This window comes from Cyprinodon variegatus, unplaced genomic scaffold (assembly GCF_000732505.1).
Source record: "Cyprinodon variegatus isolate N-32 unplaced genomic scaffold, C_variegatus-1.0 Scaffold929, whole genome shotgun sequence".
NCBI lineage: Eukaryota > Metazoa > Chordata > Actinopteri > Cyprinodontiformes > Cyprinodontidae > Cyprinodon > Cyprinodon variegatus.
The window spans coordinates 118,476-140,739 of NW_015151382.1; the positions used below are offsets into that span (position 1 = coordinate 118,476).

The 22,264-nt window shown below is 36.7% G+C and overlaps 1 protein-coding gene across 1 annotated transcript in view; it reads left to right on the forward strand.

Moving 5' to 3' along the window:
• LOC107100003 (vacuolar protein sorting-associated protein 13B-like) overlaps nt 1-22,264 on the forward strand; it is a gene marked incomplete at both ends in the record, with an annotated part of 299,591 nt that overhangs the window by 100,184 nt on the left and 177,143 nt on the right. The window contains 2 exons of the mRNA XM_015398349.1: nt 14,219-14,453; nt 16,688-16,902. Of these exons, the coding sequence (XP_015253835.1) occupies nt 14,219-14,453; nt 16,688-16,902 (450 nt within the window). The remainder of the gene's footprint in view (nt 1-14,218; nt 14,454-16,687; nt 16,903-22,264) is intronic.

Genomic DNA, 22,264 nt, shown 5'->3' on the forward strand with positions numbered 1-22,264 from the left:
CTAGCATTAAGTTGCTAACTGGTTAGCAAGATGATTCCAATAAACTGGCCACAATCTAACGTGCTTGCCAACCTTCCGCCACAACAATCCCGCCCCCTTGATAATCGACCAATCACATTCACTTTATTCACCCGTGTAAAGTCGTGCACCACTCGGGAGAATTCGGAAATGCAACCGTTGGAGCAGCCGCTTCCCTACGACTTTATAGCCTTGGTCCATTTCTGATCTTTGATCTGCTAACTTACTAACTCTACTTTTACTGTATTACAGCTATTTGCTACATCAACGGATTACAAGATTAAGCTTTATCTCACTAGGTTGATTTGCTCAAACGTATGAAATTACATCTAATTTTAAATATTTGCTCAAATTTTGCGTGACATTTGGATGTAAACATGGCTTACTGTAAGCCTCAAAAGATCTGTCCATACAAACAGAAAGCATCCGTACACACTGGATAACTTCAGAGTCATCCTGCAACATGCAGACTTATACCCTCATAAAAGCTCTGTGCAGTGGAGTCATGCAGAGGAGAATTAATCTCTGGTCATGGGAGAGACTGACATCACAAACCTACTGCTGTGTCTATTAAAAAGTACAGGAAACTAAGGGAAAAATCAGCTGCTGGGTCATGAGTAATGCTCTTTCTTAACTCGCATTTCGTGTCTCAAGCACCACAGCAGAGTGGGTTGAACTCTGAAAACGCAACTGTAGATGAAGTGATGAATGATTATACATGTCTTGTCAAAAACTGGAGGCACCAAACTCTAAACATCATCATCATCAGAGCTCCTCTTCCCTCCATTAAAGACATTTCATCCCAGAGCTGCGTGTCCCGAGCCCATAACATCATCAATGACCCCTCACATTCCCACCATGGACTGTTCTCCCTGCTGCCCTCTGGGAAGACGCTTTGAAGCATTCGATGCAGGTCCAGCAGATTCTGAAAGAGCTTCTTCCCCATCGCCATCAAACAGCTGAACTGTTGAGAAAACTCTAAATGATGTCACAGAATCTGCATCAAACTGACATCACCAAACCAAAACACTGCAGAATTGCACCATATATATATATATTTAATGCTCTGAACTTCCATAACAATGCGTTTTTTTTTTTTGCACCGTGTTTTTTTCCCCCCACTCAGTTTATATTTGATCACTGCTGCTCTTAAAAAAATGGAAATCTCATGAAAAGCTGTACAATTTTCGTTTTTATACAAAATGACAATAAAAGTTGTCTAAACCGAAACAAGAATACTGATAACATTAGAAGTTTGGAGTTATGTATAAAGATTTTAATGAGTTACCTTTATACTGAAAAAAGTGTTAAAAGGTAGTAAATATAAAATATTATTGTGTGTACATGAGACAGGCTGTTAAATCATCAATACTCCCTTTAACGATTAATAGGCCAGCGCTGTTGTCTAAACCTCTTGAATAGTCCTTATCAGGGGTGTGATATTTGATGTAAATCAGACTTTTTCAATTGTACCTCATTTTTCAATTTCATTTGAAAATACTTTATTGATCCAAAGGAAACTAAATGCTGCTGTAACTCATAGGGTTGTTTTTTTTTTTTTTATTTAATGAGTTGTAGGTTTTGTTAGCTCCAGGCAGTGAGGATCTTCTGTAATGGCCTCCTTTACCTGTCATCTCTAACAGCTTTTTGAGCTTCTTTAGGTCATTTGCTGTGATGCTCTAGCCTCAACAAATGATGGCAGAAGTAATCGACTGCAGTATCTTGCTGCAGACGCAGAAGGACCTAAACTTCCTGAAGTACAGTCTGGTTTGTCAGCTTCACAACTGTTTTTGGAAAACCTCTGCTTGTAAAACGACTGTTTTTCTTCCTCTTTTTTTTTTTTTTTACAGAAGAATAGTATTTTTCTTATCAAAGAAAAAAAAAGAGAAAAAGCAAAATGTCTCTATTCATACATGAATTATAAAGCAGTGTTGTGCTTCCTTGGGTGTCAGAAGGTGACAGATGGGTGACATTACATTCAGGAAATAAAACAAAGACCTTAATATGCTGCTATGGTTGTTTGGAATGATTTAGATGCCAGAAGTCAGTCACTCTGTCATGTTTTTGGCTGCAAGTCATCTTAGGCAATAGATTCTCTATGTGTGTGTGTATATATATATATATATATATATATATATATATATATATAAATAAAAGAGCAGAGTTTGAGCTCTTCCTGACTGACATGGAGTCCTCTGATATAATGGTTTGTGTGAAAGTATCCATTTTTTTGTACTGAGCTGATCTTTGCGTTGATAGTGCTGCTGGTGTTGTCAGTTTTCCTGTCTTCCTAAAGCTGAGAGATGCAAAATTAAAACAGTATAAATATAAAAATGTTATAAATCAGTTTAATATAATCAGTCAGTAGTGTATACTCTCTTTTCATGAAAGTTTCTTCTAAAGCTGTGGATGTAGTTAAATGATGACATCACTTTGGCCTTCATGTTTTGGACAGAAGAGGATGCCATGCCAGCCATGGGTTAAAATGATCAGTCGGAGTTCAGATCAGCCTCGTTTGGTCGTTTTTATTCAGTCACAGCGCATAAATCAGTAGTGGTGAAAATCTGCCAGAGTTAGCCCATAAACCTTTTCTCATCTGCAGTCCATCACATTTGATCCGATTTGGCCTGTGATACAAACTGTGTAACATAATCTTAGCCACCTTTAGTCTCTCCAGTGAGTGCAATGCACAACTGTCTGATTATACCACCACTGCAGACTTATAGGTTATTTATATGTATCTCGTTAAGCGTTAGTTCAGCTGGCTTTGGATGTGAAAGCTCAACTCTGCCTCGTCAGTTCCACATTCTTCCAGCCCTTCCAACTCTATTCCCAGTTAACAGTCTCCCGTTCCCAGCTAAGAGATTCCATCTTATAAATTCCTGGTTCCGCTCAGCTGAACACCAGATTTTGCCTCAGAGTTTTTCAGTCGTGACCACCCATTTCATGTGCATTCTCATCCTTTGTTTGGTGTGGTCACCCCATTAGACCCCATCTGTATTGGCTCACCAAGCTGGGGTGTAAAGCAGGGGGGGGGTTGTTTGGGAGTAGGCGAGGTGGGCCTGGCCTGCCGCACTCCTAAGGCCACTGTTGGATCAATAAACGCAGCGATCAAAGTTGCAATTAACCCACCGCGCTAACACAAACAGCCGGGCCAGCAGAAACAAACAAAGCCTTCATGTCACCTAAAGCGTTTATTTTTGCAGATTTCCACCTCGGCCAGGGAGACCTCCAGAGCTTGTCAGCTTCTGTAAGCAGTGTTAGAAGGGAGGAATGCGGGGCCACAGGGATGGCTGGCTGCCTGGTTGAGCTGCCGTGCCAGGCCACGAGCTTATTGCTTGTGGTGACATGTGGGTGAGATGGAGCTTATCTGTTGTCAGGGAGCATCATGCTTAAATGTTTGTCTCATAGAAAGTAAGATCGCTCTGCTGATTCCTGAGGTCATACCGCAACTTTATGGGTTCAAGTCTTACCCGCAAAAGCACATCTGAGTGGTGTCATCTTCAGGTACACACATTAATCACGATAAATTACAGCAATACACTGTTTACTCTATACCCCCAATTCCAAATGTGCTTTTGGACGAACCAGAAAGAAATGGAAAAAAAGGGAGCGTAAGGTCACCAGTGGGTGGGTTGAGTTGGGGGGGGGGCTGGTTTGTGAACCTTCCGTTCATCCGACCATCTACTTCGGAAACACAGTGTCCTGTCTGGTGCATGAACAGGAAGATTACATCTGGAGAGATATCAGGTTTGTAAAACAAAGGGATGTGTTTTCCGTTCGCTGCTGATCCCTCCACCGAGGTTTTTGGGCTCAAGAGTTGCAAATGTTTTCACTAGGGATGTTGGAGGGTGTTTCTAATTTCCTCTCTTCTATCTCCTGGTGATTTCCTGTGTGTTCTGACTCGCTCATTGTGTGTAGAGCAAATGAGAGAAAATGTGTGTTTTACGAGTTAGTGTCTGAACAGAGAAGTGATCTTGACCTACGGGGTTCACGAGCTGCTAAGGTCTGCGCAGAGCCGGGCCATCCAAGTTTCTCTTCCCTGCTGAGATGTGAAAACAATCGACCTAACAGCGGATATATCCACAGCGCCACAGAAAAAATGTCACACGTATGGGACTGCTTAAGTTGGATGATGACGGCGTACATCTGCACTGCTAGAACAGCTTAAACTGAGGTCCAAATCTTAATTAAAAATAAAAAAAAAAGACCATTAGATCTTTTTTCTACCTTGAAAATTCAAATTTCTTGATGGAAGTTTTTTTTTCTACCAATCGTGTAACTGCATTTACCCTCCATCAGACTGTGCTTCAAAAAAACAAATAAGAAAAACAGCAACACTCTTCTGTGTGAAAGAGGTTCCACCCACACAGAAACACCAGAACAGTGGAGAATAAACAAGGGGAAAGGGGAGATAATTCAGGTTAACAGCCACAGCAAAGAGGCGCATCCAGGTTCGGATGGAGGTTTCCATGTCTCCTTAGAAACAATCAGTGTTTTGAAATCTTTCCTGCCTGCGATCTGGTTCAGTTTTATGCTGGATCCATGTGGATGCAATGCCTACACAGCTAAAGGCCTTTGTTGATATTCCTAAGCTCATCTCTGTTTTGACAGGTGTTTAAAGTTAGCCGTTTTCACATCTGACTCCAAGGTGTCTTTCATTTGGATCAAATGAAGCACAACAGCTCTAAAAAGCTGCTTGAAGGAAACTATTTGTAACTTACTGCTTTATTGCTGCTTCTTATTTTGCTTGTTAGGTAGTAGTTTTTTTCTTTTACCTGAGCTTTTCTGTTAATTTAAAGAGCTGTTTGATACATCCACCTTAGGTATGTTTTGTTTAATTGGCAAATGAAAAATGTATTAGGATTCGACTTGAGCTTATATCAGGAAGGCTGCAAGGATTATAAAGTGTTTAAAAGTCATGTGACATTGGATGTGTTGTTAGCATGTTGGAAATGGCATAAAGATTATCCCTAATGGCAACCAACTACACTAACTCTGCTTTTCTCTTATAAGAGATGCTGAACTTGATTTAGAATGTTTACTATACATATGGAATCTCCAACCTCTAATACCCAAGGATCCATTTTTGCCCTCGGTGCAGCTCCGAAAATCCTTTTATAGCCGTAAATTAGCTAATGACATTTGGGAAGCAGACAACTCCTAATGTCCTCTTTAATATTTAAAGAAACCTAAGTTAATTTCTATCTTTTGAAATAAAAAAAAACAACAATATTTGCAAATAGTCGATTGATACTAAGTTTTGAACATGAGAGGAACAATAGATCTAAAAATATATTACTGATTGTTTTTGTTATAATTCTGTTAAACAAGTTAAACACAAACTTTCTGTGAAAAAACAACAACTGCTAAAACCTTTTTTACACCTATATCTAAAAACATATCTTTGTTCTTTATCAATCTTAGCCAAAATAAAGACCAATCACAAACACCAACCTATAGCTGCAGGTTACAGACCCCTGCTGTAAATCAATATTGTTGGTGTTAAGTCGGTGAAACCCTGTTTTGACTACCCTTTCTCGCTCCCACACACACACACGTGTTCATGTTGTTTAGCATCTATATAAAGATGCATCTATATAAAGATGTTGTTTTAGCATCTATATAAAGAATTAGCATTGACTTCTATTCATTTCAATGGCCTGACCCTAAACTTACCCATTAACCAACCCTAAAATTAACTTAAAGTAAATTCAAACCATCGCCCTAAAGCTAACCCCGGTCCAAAAATAGGAAGAAAAAATAAATTAATAAATCACACCAGGACTTTGTCATCAACTTGCCAGAATTACCTCGTTTTGCTGGTTAAATATGTGTGCTGCTCTCTCAGCAGCAGGTATACACACAAAAACTTGACCTCTGTTTTGTATATATATATAAAATAAAATAACAATATCAAATTCCTCTCCATTGGGATAAATTATCACAGCTAAGTTGTAATCTAAAAGTCTGTGTTATTTTTTTTTATAACAAAAACTTTAATTCAAGCATCTCTTTTTGTATACTTTAATTGATGTATTTAATTCATATACTAAGAATAGAATTCAAATAGAATTTATATGTTTGATCCATTTCTTTTATTAATGTATTTCTTTTTGCTGAGGTGATTTTTTTCATAGAATCTGTACTTTAAGGTCAAAAACTACGGTGGCCCAGAGATGTCACCACTAATACAAGAGCCGCAACACAAATACAAGGGCCGCAACACAATTACAAAAGCCGCAGCACAATTACAAAAGCTGCAACACAAATACAAGAGCCGCAACACAAATACAAGAGCCGCAACACAAAAACAAGAGCCGCAACACAAATACAAGAGCCGCAACACAAATACAAAAGCCGCAACACAAATACAAGAGCCGCAACACAAATACAAAAGCCGCAACACAATTACAAAAGCCGCAACACAATTACAAGAGCCCCAACACAAATACAAGAGCCGCAACACAAATACAAAAGCCGCAGCACAAATACAAAAGCCGTGTTGCGGCTTTTGTATTAGTGGTGACACCTCTGGGCCACCGTAAAAAACATTTTTATTCCCCCAAATGAATCCCTGAAATCACTCCTATATTTGTAAATCCTCTAATCTGACAGGCGGAGTTCAAAGGTTCTCTTTTGTTCATCTCGTCTCCTGAGGGTATAAAGTACGACGGAGTATTAGGGCCAGACTAAAGAAAGTTTTTTTTTTTTTGACAGTTTGTAATATTATTAGCATAAAGTAGTAGAATTATCTGGTTAAAGTAATTATGAGAATAAAGACATTATAAAGTCGTGATATTACTAAAAAGTTGTAATATAAGAACATTGTAATATTACGAGAATAAAGTCATAATAAAACAAGATTAAAGTTATAATTTTATTGTTTTTTTCCCCCCAATTCTAATACTGTCAATTTTCTTTTACAAGTGTACAAAACACAAATCTCTCTATCCTCTTAAAGATGTTTACAAAATGTTGAGGTTTGTCAAAACTATTTTAATCTTAAAATATGAGACAAAGACCCTGAAGTACTTAAAAATATGGCTATAGGTAAATTTATTTGAATTGCATAAATGCTTTAAATAATTTCCTGTGCAACATCACCTCTAGTTTACAAGGTCTCTTTTAACAATTATTCATTTCTCTTACTGCAAAGCACTTTTGTGACTCAGTGTCTTTTAAGGAGCTCAGATTGAATGAAAAAATGTTGTCAATTGGATTTCCTTAGTCGTCCTGCTATTTGCAGTTTAACATAGTGTGAAAAGATAAATGGCAAATGATGTGCATGTGGTACCTGCACCACACACCACATAGTATACATCATATACTCAAAGAGAAACAACAATTCTAGGTAGAAGAGTAGAAAGTTAGGGATGAAGGTTAGAGCATTATTCTGAGCATTTACAGTTCAAAATGGTAACTAAGAAAAACTGAGAAAAACTTCCCAAAAACAAAGAAATGCTGATTTTGAACTTTTATTATCTAAGACCAGATGAGAAAAAAGAAAACTAACAAAAAAAACAAAAACAGTTTAGCCTCTTAAAGCTATTTAAATTTTCATTTCAATTTGAAGCTGTACGTTTAAGGTTAAGGCATGTTTAAAGGCTTTACTTTGACTTTGCTTGAGGACATTGAATTTACTGCTTTAGGTAAGGATTTCCTGTTGCAGAATCCAGACTGGATTAGATCCTGTGGACAGTAGATATACTGTAAGGGTAAGCTGACTTGGATGTTTAACAGCAGGAGATTTGTCCCTAAATCTCATGAAAGCAGAGGTGACCAGATAACTTACTGGGATGTCAGTCAATAAACTAAAGAAAACACTCAATGGTGCTGCTTTTATTAGTGGACCATAAATTGGTCTTTGACCTAAATAGATTCAGAGTTTCTGTCAAGTATGAGACTGACTTACTCTGTGTTCTTAGCTGCAGAATTAAGCAAGATGAGGTAGCTGTTATTTTCTGTCCCGTTCTCCTCTGGAACAAACTCCTTAAAACCATAAGATGTGCAGAAAACTTTGGTTCCTTTTAATCAGCAGTAAAACCCTTTCTGTTTACAGTAGCTTTCACTCATAGAATCTGACTAAAGCTGTTTTATTCACATTTTAACATATGTTCTTTTTATGAAATGCTTCAATATGTGTGTTCTTCATTGCTTATTTTCTTTCCGGTTCCCTTTGATATCTTGAGAAGCCCTTAAGGTTGCTTTGTGTATGATGTTATCTAAATAAACTCGCTTGGCCTTAATAAATTGTAGGAAACTGAGTAAAGGTCAATAAATGCAAAGGCCTGTTTCATATGTTCACACATCATATGTTTCGTATGTGTTGGAGAGACACTAATATGGAAAATTATCGCAAACAGCTTGTTGCACTTTACTAGCAGCTCAGGTCTCTTTCCTAGAGTCATAGCTGCTGCAGGTGCCAGGAATGGGATTCAGGTGTATTAGCCTGTGGCCAAGAGGGTTTACATTCTATCCTCCTGTTTTTTTTTGTCAACCATATTATTCCATAACGGGCTCTCTTTTTAATGAAATGACTTTTTTTTTTTTTAGGAGGATATAGGATCTGGGACTGTGTGTGTGTGTGTTCAGTTTTGCATGAACATAATTTGAGCATGCAAGCAGACATGATGTATGTCTGTGTATAGTCTTGTTAATGAGTATGCATGTCATTTGAGCATGTTGTTACAGTTAAAATAAAGCATGTGCAGCCTTGTGAGGGGTTGATTACTTTAGTCAATTTTTAAACCAAGATTTGTTTGTCAAAATGGAAAAGGCGGTTATTTTTTCCACATGTGTATTAATGAAATGTGGTGCAAGATACACCCTGTCCCAGAGTACAAATTAAGAAACGCGGTCATATTGTCATTCAAGGTTTCTTTTTTCTTTTTTTTCCCTGAATGAATTTGCTCATTAAACTCTGTTGGAAACTGAGGTACACGTCCCAGACAGCTGACAGTTGACTCCATTTGTTATGTTAAAAGATTTTGTTTCACTTTAACAGGACATGATGTCATTGGTTAAAAGGAATGAAAAATCATGTTTCTTGGACTTTTCTTTTCCCGTCTAAAATTGGAGAGTTACAAAGATACCCTTTAAGCACACCTGCTAATCTGGAATCCAGGCCAGTTAAACCTGAATCCATATCGTCATGGTACTCCAAACATGGTTCATACCATCTACCCCCTTTGAAAACAAAAATGATATGTTGAAAACACCTTCCTTTTTTTTGTAATGTAAATTACACTTTAACTTCCAAACAGCTGCACTCCTCTGTTCAGTATTTATTATTTGTCGTGCCTGAGTCGTGTCCAACTCTGTCATTTTTTTGCCGCTGTTTTTATTCCCCGCTAACCCCGAACACATCAGAGGTTAAAGTTATGTCATATATTTTCCTTACTACGATTATGTCTTTCAGTCTTTTTTTCTGCTCAATCTTTCTTTTTTATTTCATTATTAATTTTTCCTTTTACTCTAGTTAAAATGGCTCTATTGTCAAAGGCATATAGCAGCAGACAATATATTTCCATTGTCCTTGAATTGGTAAGAAATTGTCTTTTTTTAACTGACTTGTTAACACAATTACTGGCTGCACATTTGACCGTTTTAGTACCTTAGATATTAGATTTCAAACTAAGCTGTTTGTTACTAACTGCTGCTGTGTTTAGAAATTGCACTGACACTTAAATGTAGATGTGGTGTCATGTCAGTACTTGTAGGCAGAAATTATTACACAGACTAATCTCTTTTATTTTTTTTTTTCCCAGATTTTTTTTTGTTCAGAGTCCCAATTGGTTTGTGTTCTTTATGTTTCCACTGCTCTGAACAGTTGCTGAAATGTTTTTTTTTTTAATTAGCTGAATGATATGTTGGGACATCAGGGAAAGCAGTGTACTACACCTCCAATCCAGCAGGGGGCAGCATTAAGGAACCCAGTGCTTCACCATTTCTTCTAAAGCATAGCCCACACTGTTACTCCATTTTGTTTTTGGTTAATTTAGTCCTTCAGGAACTTCAGCAGTTGTACAGTTGAGCAAGTTACTAGTTTACAAAGTTTAACTGGTTTCTAGAAAAAAAAAAGAAGTTATATTTTGAAGTTTACATTTATTGCTAGCAAACCGATTTTCTCAGTGACAAATGACGCATTGAAATACATCAAAAACACAAATCATTTGACCTTTTTAAACTCTAATTAAATCCCATTTAGTGAATAAAGCCAGCAGAATTTTGGGAGTGATGTGCGATGATACAGACGATGGCTGGTAGCAGTCTAACCCTGTCAACCAACAATACAAGGGTAGCAAGGAAGTTCACCCCTTAGACACGACCTATGAGAGTATGAGATCATTTGGGTAAAAATTTATTTAAAAGCTTTCAAAATCCCTGAGCAGTGGTTAAACATCCTTTTAAACAAACATGGACTGTTGCCTGTTGCAGAGCTATTAAAGGAGAAGTTCGGTTTTTTACACTTTAAGCCCATTTTCTGTAGTGTCCAGGATGAAATCGAATGATCGACACCAAAAGTTTGACAATTGGTCCTGTCTCTGCTTTTTGGCTCATTTAGAATCCACCCCTGGCTGCTTCAGAATGGCTTCCATAGAGCATGTCCGATAATGTCCTTAAAACAACCTTAAACGTTCTTTTTTTTAAATATGCTACTCACCGGGTCGTCAGAGCTGTTCAATGACGCTCCAAAAAAAGTTTCGTGAAGAAAAAACGTTCCTGTAGTGTTTTATTTAGCATTTTGTAAATCCCATTGAGTTCTGTAGGAATAGTCAATATTCCGCTGCCACCGGAAACGGAAATGGGGCCTGTTTACACAGTTGTAGTCTTTTCGCTTCACTCTGTGTACTCCGACGTCGAGAATCAAGAATCCACCTTTCGTATTCCATTTTCAGAGTTTTTTAAAGTGTTTAACAGAGACGTTAGCACCTCGACGTCGGAGTACACAGAGTGAAGCGAAAAGACTACAACTGTGTAAACAGGCCCCATTTCCGTTTCCGGTGGCAGCGGAATATTGACTATTCCTACAGAACTCAATGGGATTTACAAAATGCTAAATAAAACACTACAGGAACGTTTTTTCTTCACGAAACTTTTTTTGGAACGTCATTGAACAGCGCTGACGACCCGGTGAGTAGCATATTTAAAAAAAAGAACGTTTAAGGTTGTTTTAAGGACATTATCGGACATGCTCTATGCTAGCCATTCTGAAGCAGCCAGGGGTTGATTCTAAATGAGCCAAAAAGCAGAGACAGGACCAATTGTCAAAATTTTGGTGTCGATCATTCGATTTCATCCTGGACACTACAGAAAATGGGCTTAAAGTGTAAAAAACCGAACTTCTCCTTTAAAACATTTGAAAGGAGCCAATTATCGCTATTAAGATCCCACTTATTTACAAAATGGTAATTTAAAACCACTGAAATTTCCTTTTCTCTCTCTTTTTCTCTCAATTTCTACAATCAAAGTAGTTCTTTTAATGTTTTTCTTGCATGAACATCTATTTTAAACCAAATATCTTATAGTTGTCTCACAGGATCTGTGGATGCTGAATGAGCAGTAGGCAGTGCAGAATGTTACGCTTGATGCATATGTGACAAAATGTGACAGGTTTATTCAGCCATCATTTTATGCAATTTAAGCAAAGCCATGTAAGAAAGATGTATTATTTCCCAGAAGTCTCCCCATTGCGTAATAAATGTATGAAGCCTCTCTACTGCACAGTTACTGTCTTTGCCCTAAGATTTTACCATTCTGGGTCCAGATATTTAAATCAATCCAATTCAACGTTATTTATAAAGCACTTCAAAATTTCTCAAAGGACCAAAGTGCTGTACAGTGAAACAACGTAATGCCATTACACAGACTAAAAAAAAAACATAGAGCTTAAAAGAATAAATTAAAAACAGAACTATAAACTCTATAATTAAATTAAAAAAAGGTAATCTTAAATAATATATCACAGATTAAAATCAACATCTCATACAGTTTAGAAAGCCAAGGTAAAGAGATGACTTTTTAAGAGTTATTTAAAAATAAGAAAAAGAAGTAGACAACTAAATTTGAAATAGATGGTCGTTTCACAATTTTGGAGCTGCTGCAGAGAAAACATGATCGCCCCTAAGCTTCCATTTAGTTTTTGGTACCTCAAGAAGCAGCTGATCGGCTAAACTGAGTAAACGGGAGAGTAAATGAAGGTGCAGCAACTCAGAAAGATAAGATGAAGCAAAACCATGGAGAGACTTAAAAACAAATAAAGGAACTTTAAAATGAATCCTAAAATGTACAGGGAGCCAGTGTAATGAGGCTAAAATTGGGGTAATGCCCTCATATTTATTTAACATCAGATACGCTGGAGGCCAGATCTAATTTTGGCGGTGCTAGGCTTGTCAGATAAGTTTAATTCACTCCCAGTACCCCAACAAAAATTGCTATCATACATGTTAATTACAGCTAAGAAACTGCTCTTAATATTTCGAAAGAAAAGTGAGACCCCTACTGTTAAAATGTGGCTAGACGTAATGATCCGAATTTTGCACCTAGAAAGGATACGGTATGTGTTATCTAACAGACTGGAACATTCGAGTAGATTTGGTATCCCCTTCTCCAAAACATTAATTGATTTTGTTAAGATGTGTTTTGTTTACCCATAATATCTTATTGCCTCAGCAGTGTAATGGATCAGGAAGTCCTAGGGTGGGTTATGTGTTTGTGTAAGGGTGGCGGTGGTGGTGTTATTTTTTGTTGTGTGTGGGTTATCGTTTGTGTTGTTATCTCCTACTTAAAGAAAAAAAAAGTGTATAAATGTGTAATATTTTGAAATATTTTTCACAATAAAAAAGACTTGCAATAGAAAGATGTATTATGTAATTTACCATTCGTCTGTGTCATATGTTTGCTTAGCTCTGAAACTAGCCACATTCTGCTTCAAACGTATAAGATATAGCAGCACTTTATTAATTCTAATGACCTTCATGAGACTTCCACAGCCGTCTCTGACTCCTCATCCTGTTCTCTCTATTTTTCCAGCTCTAATAATTGGAGCTTTATCACCTGTGACTTGTTCATACTCAGCTTCACAGTTTCTGAGGATGTTTGACTAAAGTTTCCTGTTTCTGTCTGTAGAAGCTCAACACATGTTACATATGTTCTCATATAAAATATTTAGACCTCGCATCATGTTATTGAAGACTGGAGTTTTTCTTTATACTACAGTCGGATACAGAACATGAAAGCGCTGCAATCTTTCAGCGCCTGCAAACCCCTCTGGGCTCCATATACACGTCATTCATATGAAATATTCTTTTGAATCAGTCGAGCCGCTGGAAAATGGAAAACTTCCTCTGGTTCTCAAAAGGTTAAAAACTGCCTTCACATTCTCAGAACTGTGATTGCTGACCTGAAATCTATTTGAATTAGCTTTTTGTTGGCCAATAAAAATATGGCGACAGTGGAATCTGTCTTTAGGGATAAAGTTAATTAAAGTTCATAAAAGTATCTAGTCTCCTTGGAGGCATTAAACGTTCACTTTTTTTTCCATTTTTACTTTATTCTCTCTGTGGCAAAGAAACAAATAAATCTGCAGATTAAAAACCACAAAATCTACTATTATACTATTACATGTATCACTAAAGTATTCCTACATTCTTAAACATTTATTAGTCTATTTACTTTTTGAGGATTCTGATTTTTGTCATTAAGTGTTTCTTCATCTAATAGAAGTCCTTACATGAGGAGCCATGAAAGCACAGTTTATTCATTGGAAAAGTCATTTTTTCTTAAAATAAGTGCATTTGTTCTTGAATTGAGGAGGTATGTGTGACACTTTGCCAATGGAATAACACAATTTAAACTTAAAATAAGAGAAAACAATTGCATTGTCTTATTTCAAGAGCATATTATCTAATTAACTTATTTTAATCCAGTGCCAAATCATCTTAACATGGTCAAATTAAGAATAAATAGACTTAATTTAAGAAGCATTGACTTATTTCTAGATTGTTTATTATTAATAAGATGTTTAACTAAAATAAGATATTTAGATTATGAACTACAATACTTTTTTTTCTACTTTTAAATTAATTATTGGCAACCTGCTCAAATCAATAAAAAATATACAAATTTCAAAGAAATGTGCTTTGATGTCAGTTTTTTGCAGTGTAACTTAATTTTCTTTGTATTCTCTCTATTCCAGTTGGATTTACAGTCATGCTGCGTATTCCTGCCAAACGACAGCCTCCCGTCTCCGAGCACCATCGTCTGCGGCGACATTCCCGGCACTGTCCGCAGCTGGTACCACAACCAGGCCTCTATGCCCGGGACTCTGGTTGTCTGTTTGCCCCAGATCAGCGTCCTCAGTGCTGGGCACAAATATATGGAGCCTCTGCAGGAGCTTCCCTTCGTCGTCTCAAAGCCCATCTTGGAGGAAGGTTTGTTTTCAGCCTTAATCTAATCACATCTAAAGCTGAGTGGATGGTGGAATTAGACAGAAAACATTCCCAGGCACATTGTGAGACCCTCGGATGACCTGATGTCAAGAAGATTAATTTGAAAGTTTGAATGAGGAATAATGATGGTGAGAAGTGCAAAAAAGATGGAATCATAAAACTAGACCTCAATTAGCCTGGAAAAGTCAAGGATTCCTTTTATTGATATTTAGATTGAATAATAACGTAATAAGTTACAGGCTGTATAATGGGACTTCATCATCATTATGGCTTTTTCAACACTGAGGAAACCTTTGACCCACTGCTACTCATTTACCGTGACAAAAGACAAACAAACTTAAGGAGAGCGGCTTTGAGAGATAGATCTGGCACATGTGGCGTGCACACCTGGGAGAGTCGGCAGAAGCAACACTCAGACAGTTGATCTGTGTTTACTCTTTGGAGGAGGAAAGAACAAAGATGGCCTTCTTTTCTCCCCAACCTTTCCATGCCATCAACTTTGGCCCTGAAAATATTAAAATGTCAGGATTAAAGAAAAAAAAATAGGTGAGCTAGTTGCCTTATAGGTGTTAGAACAAACAGACCTACTTAATCAGTTATGTCTGTGAAATCCAGCTCTTGTAACCTTTTAATGTACCAAAATTAAAAGTATATTAAAAGTAATCAGAATATTTCTCATAACAGAGGTCCTTCTCACAAAAGCTTCACCTTCATAAGAAAATTTATACATTTTTCACTCAAAACAAGCAAAAGTATGTTAAAACCTTATCTTATACTATAGGTAGATCATTTTACATATCTACTCAAATTAAGTACAAAAAACAATTTCTAGAAATCAGAACTTATTTTTGTTTACTTTTTGCTGCGTAATTTTTAAGCAGTTACAGATACACCACATGCACTGATCTAAAATAAATAAAATGTATCTTAAAATACATTTTCCCCATAATTTAAACATGCACTGGAAAAAATCGAAATCTAGATAAGTAATTTTTTCTTAAAATTGTGAATTTGTTCTTGAATTGAGGAGGTAAAAGAGACATTTTGCCAATTGAACAAGACAATTTACACTTGTAATAAGAAAACACAATTCCATTGTCTTACTTCAAGTGCATTTTATCTGAATATCTAATTTTCCATTGGCAAATCATCTCATTTTCCTACTCAAATTAAGGGTAAATATAGTTCATTTAAGAACTTTTTACTTATTTCTAGATCGTTTTTCCAGTGTGTAAGTAGGATAATCTACCAATGGAATGAGTATCTTTGTCCTCAGAATAAGATCATTAGATATTATGCCCTTGAAATAAGATAATAGGTTTGTTTTTTTTTTCTCTCACTGTAAATGCAAATAAATGTATTCTTTTGGCAGATTCTCACTGGAAAATGATCTACGAATAAGTAAAACATGTATTAAATTAAGTGTATTTACCCGTAATTTGAGTAGGTAAATGAGATAGTTTTGCAATGGAAAGAGTATTTTTACTCTTAAAATAAGATAATTATATAAAATGCACGTGAAATAAGACAATGCAATTGTGTTTTCTTATTTTAGATGTAAATTGTCTTGTTCCTTTGGCAAAATGTCTCTTTTACCTCCTCAATCCAAGAAGAAATGCACCTATTTTAAGAAAGAAATTACTTATTTAGATTTTGATTTTTTCCAGTGCTCTTACTTAGCTGCTCAAAGCAATAGGAAATACAGTTATTTAAAGAAAAATATTCTTTTTTTGCAGTTTAAACTAAACCCTTAATTTGGGTTGGTAATTAAGATGATTTGCCAATTAAATTAGTATATTTATTTTAAAATAAGATAATTAGATAACATGCACTTGAAATAACACAATGCAATTGTTTTTTCTTATTTTAAATGTAAATAGTCTTGTTCCATTGGCAAAATGTCTCACTTACCTCTTCAATTACAGAAAAACATGTGCTTATTTTAAGAAAAAATTACTTATTTAGCTTAAAACATTTTGCAGTGTATGGAGTGACTGAAAGCTTGATGATAATTATAACTGCTGAACTGTTGGGCTTTGTTAATTTCCCTTTATTTAACGTTCACCTAAAGATCTTCCACCGCTAAAGTAATTAAATGATAGATTGAGATTTTGATCCCACTAAATAAATAATGATTTTGCTAGATTATGAAGTACAAACTGCTTTTTTGGTTGATTTTAATGTTTAAACCTTTGCCTTGTTTTGGTGTCTGACAGGTGACGCCTTCCCATGGACCATCAGCCTGAGTCAGTTCAGCGTATACACCTTGCTGGGAAAGCAGCAGAGCCTCAGCCTGTTGGAGCCCATGGGATGTACTTCCACTCTGGCCGTCACGTCTAAACTGCAGGGCAGCTCTGAGGAAAGGCCCTCCTTTGTAGTCTGCCTCCATGTTGACTTGCAGCCTGTCCATGTCAAGAGCTCCAACTCTCAGGTCAGTAGTACAGATAGGAATTTCATGTTTATTTGTGTAAATCATCACTTTGTAAACTTTGCAGCAGTATACATTCAGAACTCCTTCATATTGCGTTTCTTTCCTTAGCATGGTTTTCTTTAACTGACTGACTCCAGTAAATAAACTGTCTCCTCTCTTCACTGCAGGTCATTTTCAGGGTTAACAGAATTGTAAACATGAGAGTGTGTTGTTTGTTAGTTTGTTTGGGTCGTTTCCCTACAGTGTTAGCAGAGAAAATGATGCATTTTCAAAATGTGGTGTATCTAACTTCTTTTATAGGAAAACAATTAGAAACAATCAAATAATCAGATTATAAACAAAGCTCAAATTCTTTTCCAATGCAGTTATTTTGCACTTTTTAAAAGTTAAATATGCTGTTGTTGATAAAGGATACACCTCTACATGATTTAGACCAGAATGATGAAAGGAACAGTTTTTTTTCCAGAAAAACAAAAATCAAAGAACTAGTCTTTTTAAGTGAAATTAATTTTCTCCCGGTACAAGAAAAGTTCCCAAAAAATCTATATAATGGCTACATATAAGAAATGCTCTAGGGTTTGAAAGTATTAAAATACAGGCACTCATTCCAATCTGCAGAACAGATCTTTGTTTAAGGTGCAAAGAGATTTTTTTAGGCTAATATGATTGCAGGAGCTTTTTTGCATCTGTTTTTAGCACGTATGAAAATTACATGCAAAACTTCCTGGCAATGCCAGACAGTGGAGTTAGTCCATCAACTTGTCAACATAATTAGATCATCCATCCATCCATCCATCCATCCATACAGAAGGAGGACCAAAGTAATGTTTGGTAGAGAGCATCTTCTGTTGGCGAATCTGGTTTAAACGTCGAGCCCAAAAAAAAAAAAAAAACAAGTAACTTTCAAACTCCCTATTGTCCAGCAAGTTTTAATTGAAGTCCAAAACCAACTTTTTACTTTGAAAAAGTCTAATTTGCTGAACTCAGAGCCGCGACAGCAGTGTGAGCTCCCCTTTAACGCCAGAGCTAACAAAGCTAACAGTTGTTAGCCAGATAAGCAGACCTGACCCTTTCCTGATCAGACATATTCTCTGGTTTNATCCATCCATCCATCCATCCATCCATCCATCCATCCATCCATCCATCCATCCCCGAGTGGGGTTGCGAGGGGTGCTGGTCCCTAAATTAAAACATTTTCTTTTTACTGTTTTATTTGTAATGTGTTATTTTCATCTACTCTGTTGCAGTGTCTACCTTTTGTCTTTTTTTGTTTTTCTAATAGATTAAAGTTAATTTTTATTTGAATTAAATGTAACCATTTGGAGTCAAAAGCTTGTTCTTTTCTACCTTAATCGAAAAATTCATGTTTTATGGATTTTTATTTTTTATTTTTATAGGCCTTTGGAAAAAATTTTATTAGATTCAATTACTATCTAAATGTAAGCACTGAGGAAAAATACAGTTGCATAGTTTCTTACATAGATGCTTGTAACAGGAGCTTGATATTAACACAAGCAAACCCAAATGCCAAAAATGAAATTTTGACATTTCCACACTACAACTCCCATGAGAACCACCTGCACACAATCTGTAATCAACATGACTTCAGAGGTACAGCCGCTGTAGAGCGAGAAAACCCAGAGAGAGGAACAGGAGCAACAATTAAGACCCTGATTGGTGGAACAGAGACAGGAGTGGGGAGAGCAAGGCTGGCTAACGTTGGCACCCTTTCAGTAATTATGTCAATACAGGAGGAGGACCAAAGTAACGTTTGGTAGAGAGCGTCTTCTATTGACGACTCTGTTTGAACCTCAAGCTAACAAACTCCCTATTGTCAAGCAGGTTTAAATGGAAGTCCAAAACCAACTTTTTACTTTGAAAAAGTCTAATTTGGTTAACTCAGAGCACAGCAGTCTGAGCTCCCCTTTAACGCCAGAGCTAACAAAGCTAACAGTTGTTAGCCAGATAAGCAGACCTGACCCTTTCCTGATCAGACATATTCTCTGGTTTTCTGATGTGGGATTTAATCTAGATGGTAAATATAGCCTGGATTTTACTAGGAACCTCATAACTTCTCTGTCGGCTGCTCCAAAGCTTTCTGCACAATATTTAGGTATTTTCCAATGCTCTGTTTCTGGATATTTTTGAAGACATGGGCCCTTTTAGTCCTAATTCCTGACTACCAGCCACTGCTGATTCATTTTCCCACAGAGCCTTAAAGGTTTTATCTAGTTTTCTTTCTGGCCTTTCAGAATCTATATGAATATGTTGGACTGATGAGATGTAGCTTAACAGTAGCTGTCAAACAAAGTGCAGTTTCACTAGTTTTCACTCGTTGCTCTTTCTCTTGCAGTCTGCTCTTTCACGTCTCTGGGTCAGTTAATTAATATTACACCACATTTGAGACATAACTGCATTTGAAGCACAGGAACGTGCCCTGATATCTGACCTTATAAGGACTCCCGTCCTCTGAGCTGCATTCTTACTATATTAAATCAGTTTTTCCATGGCTTGTGACAAAATATTTCTTTGCACAATTAGAAGGAATTTTAGAGATTGAGATGAAGGGATAAAGCACTAAAATGAACACCTTTGGATTTTTCAGGGTTTAAGTTTTTAATTGGATTTTAAAGGTTTAGAAATAGGAGTGTTAATGACTGCTGTCTAAGTTACAATAGATTAAAAAAGGATGATTTACTCACATTGGATGGAGATGCCTGTAAACTGGAATAGGTATTTAGGTAAGGACTTTGACTAGACCACTTGAACACATGAATGCTGCTGTAATCTAAAGCATCCCATTGTTGCTTTGGCTGAATAAAGTGAGTTGATGGACTTCCATACCTCTGTTTTAGCCTCTTACAGGTTTTCTTTTATAATTCTCCTGTTTTTAGCTTTTTGCATATTCCACTGTTTCTGAGATCCCCCACATGGTCAGAAAACAGCTTCCCCTCATCATGATGCTGTCACTGCCTTTCTTTACCATGCAGTTATTGTGTTCAGGGTGTTTCACTCGTTTCTCTTAAAACATAATGTGCCAAGCGAAAGCCAGATGTTAATCTTAACCTCCACCCAAGTGTTTTCTAACAAGTCACACGAGAACGCAGTTAAAGGTACTTTATTTATCAACTTCTTTTCTTATTTTTTTTTCTTCCTTTACTTGCTAATGGTTTGCTATTTTGTGTTGAAAAAAATACTGTTAAAAAAATCCTATAAAAAAAGGAATTAACATGAACAGGTGGCGCGCATTGATAATATACAGCTTATATTTCCAGTCAGGGTACTGGGCATCGAAAGGAATCGAAAGTTGATAATCAAAAATTAATAATCCAAAACATTCTGGGAGAACTGAAAGGTTAGAATCGGTTCCGATCTATTAGAATAGAATAGAATTGAGTTTTATTGATTACTATCCAATCTCTCTGTATTGCCTGCTGCCAATCTTTCCATGGCCAGCCTTTGAATTTGAAATGTATTTATTTATTTTCTTTCAGCACTGATTATCCTAAAGTATTGAAGGATAACGTGTATCATGTTGCTGCCGGAAGGACAGACTTTACATGTAGCTCATTAGAACATCACAGGAATAGAGGATGTATCAGCGTTAATGTTGTTATTCATCGTTTTTAAACATATTGGTCGTTAATATCAAACCGGTTTTATTGGACCGAGACTTTTATCTAGGCCTTAGAGAACTCAGTTCATCAAATATTCAGATCAACCTTCTTTATTGTGAGCTCAGTTTGCTTTTGAGTACGTTTGTAACTGTTATTAAACTATTTATTTATTCTGGAAAATAAATAAAAGATTAAGGCGTGAGTTCAGTGAGAATTTTCAACTTGTCATCCTGCTGGTGCTATTATCAGGGCCTTGTTTAGGATTGTTAGTTTTTATGATCGATAAACCATCTTTAGCTGTTTAGTTTACGAATGAAGCAGATTAGAGGTACTTTGATGGAATGAGACATTAATGCCAGCGATGAGAAAAAAAAGGTAAAAAGAAATGTTAGCTCTGCTCAAGATCTCCTTGCAAAATTGATTAGCAGTCCGGGCTTGAAAAGCTTCGGTCCCACAGCAACTCAGTTGTTCTTTATTAGGTCTCAGTCTCAATGTGAACACCCCATTCCTTTTCCCTTTTTCCGCTGTCCAACATTCTTCATTCTCTTGTTCCACATCTGCTGCTGAGTGCAGTAGGCCTTGTTGTGCTTGGTTGGAGTTCCAGGCCCTAAAGAAAAAAAAAGTCTTAGAGGGGAACATGGTGCTTTACCTCCCCTGCCTGCAGTGCTGTTTGTTGGGGTATGGCAGACAGCTGTTGGCCCAGACTTTGGACAGCAACTGGATCGACATCAGCAGCTCTTCCTGGACATGTTTGAAATGGACCAGCTGTAATGTATTGTGCTGCATTTAATTTGATTTATGTTCATTTGTGGAAGGCCTCTTTGCAGTTTGTGCTCTCACAGTAGTGCACGTGCATTAGCCAGCAATCTGAGGTAAGAAATCTAGTTTAGTGTATTTATGCTCGAGCCTGTTCAGCTTAAAGCTTTAAGGGAGCATTCCTATTGGTGGGCATTACAGGGCGGAGTCTCCGGCTGTAGAAGAAAAGCCTTTAAAAAAAAACAAAAAAAATTAGATCACTTTTGAAAGTATTTGGCTTTTCTCTGTTTCTCTCTTTGGCTCCCCCTCCCCAGAAATTGTGTGTGAATGCGCAAATAACCGAAAGCATCTCATCACATTCCACCACTGTCCTGTCATGTTTTCCACTTCTTTATCCGGAGTTTTGTTTTGTAAAAAGCCAAAACCTCCTTTTAATGTGAGCAAATGATAAATAGTTGTGAACAGTTGACAGCGACTCTTCAGTTTTTCCAACAAGTACAAAGCTTCTTCTTGAGAACTTGATGACATAACTTAGCTTTCCTTTGTTAGCTTCATTGTTATGGATAATGATTTCTTTTATTATTGTTATTTATACAGGGAAGCGTACAGGAATAGAACTGTGTTCTAAAGCTGTATTGAATTGCAAACTTTAGACAAATGAGGATGGATTATTGTCAGTTTCTAGTTAGTATTTAGAAAGTAACAGGAAAACTTAAGCTGGGTTTCTTGTCACACGCAAAAAACTGCCAAGTTAAATCATGATAATGGCTCCTGAAGCATTACTATGACAACTCCCCAGTGCAGCTGTTTGAGTCAGACCTTGGCTTATATATACATCTCTTTCAAAGATCGGGCTTACTTACTTGTGGTTTGTCTTAAACAGAACACCATTTTGGTCTAAGCCATTCTTGTCGGCACATAAAGGCCTTCTACCAGAACACATCACGCATTTAATACCTGAAATAAAACTGAAATGATTGAAAATCCAA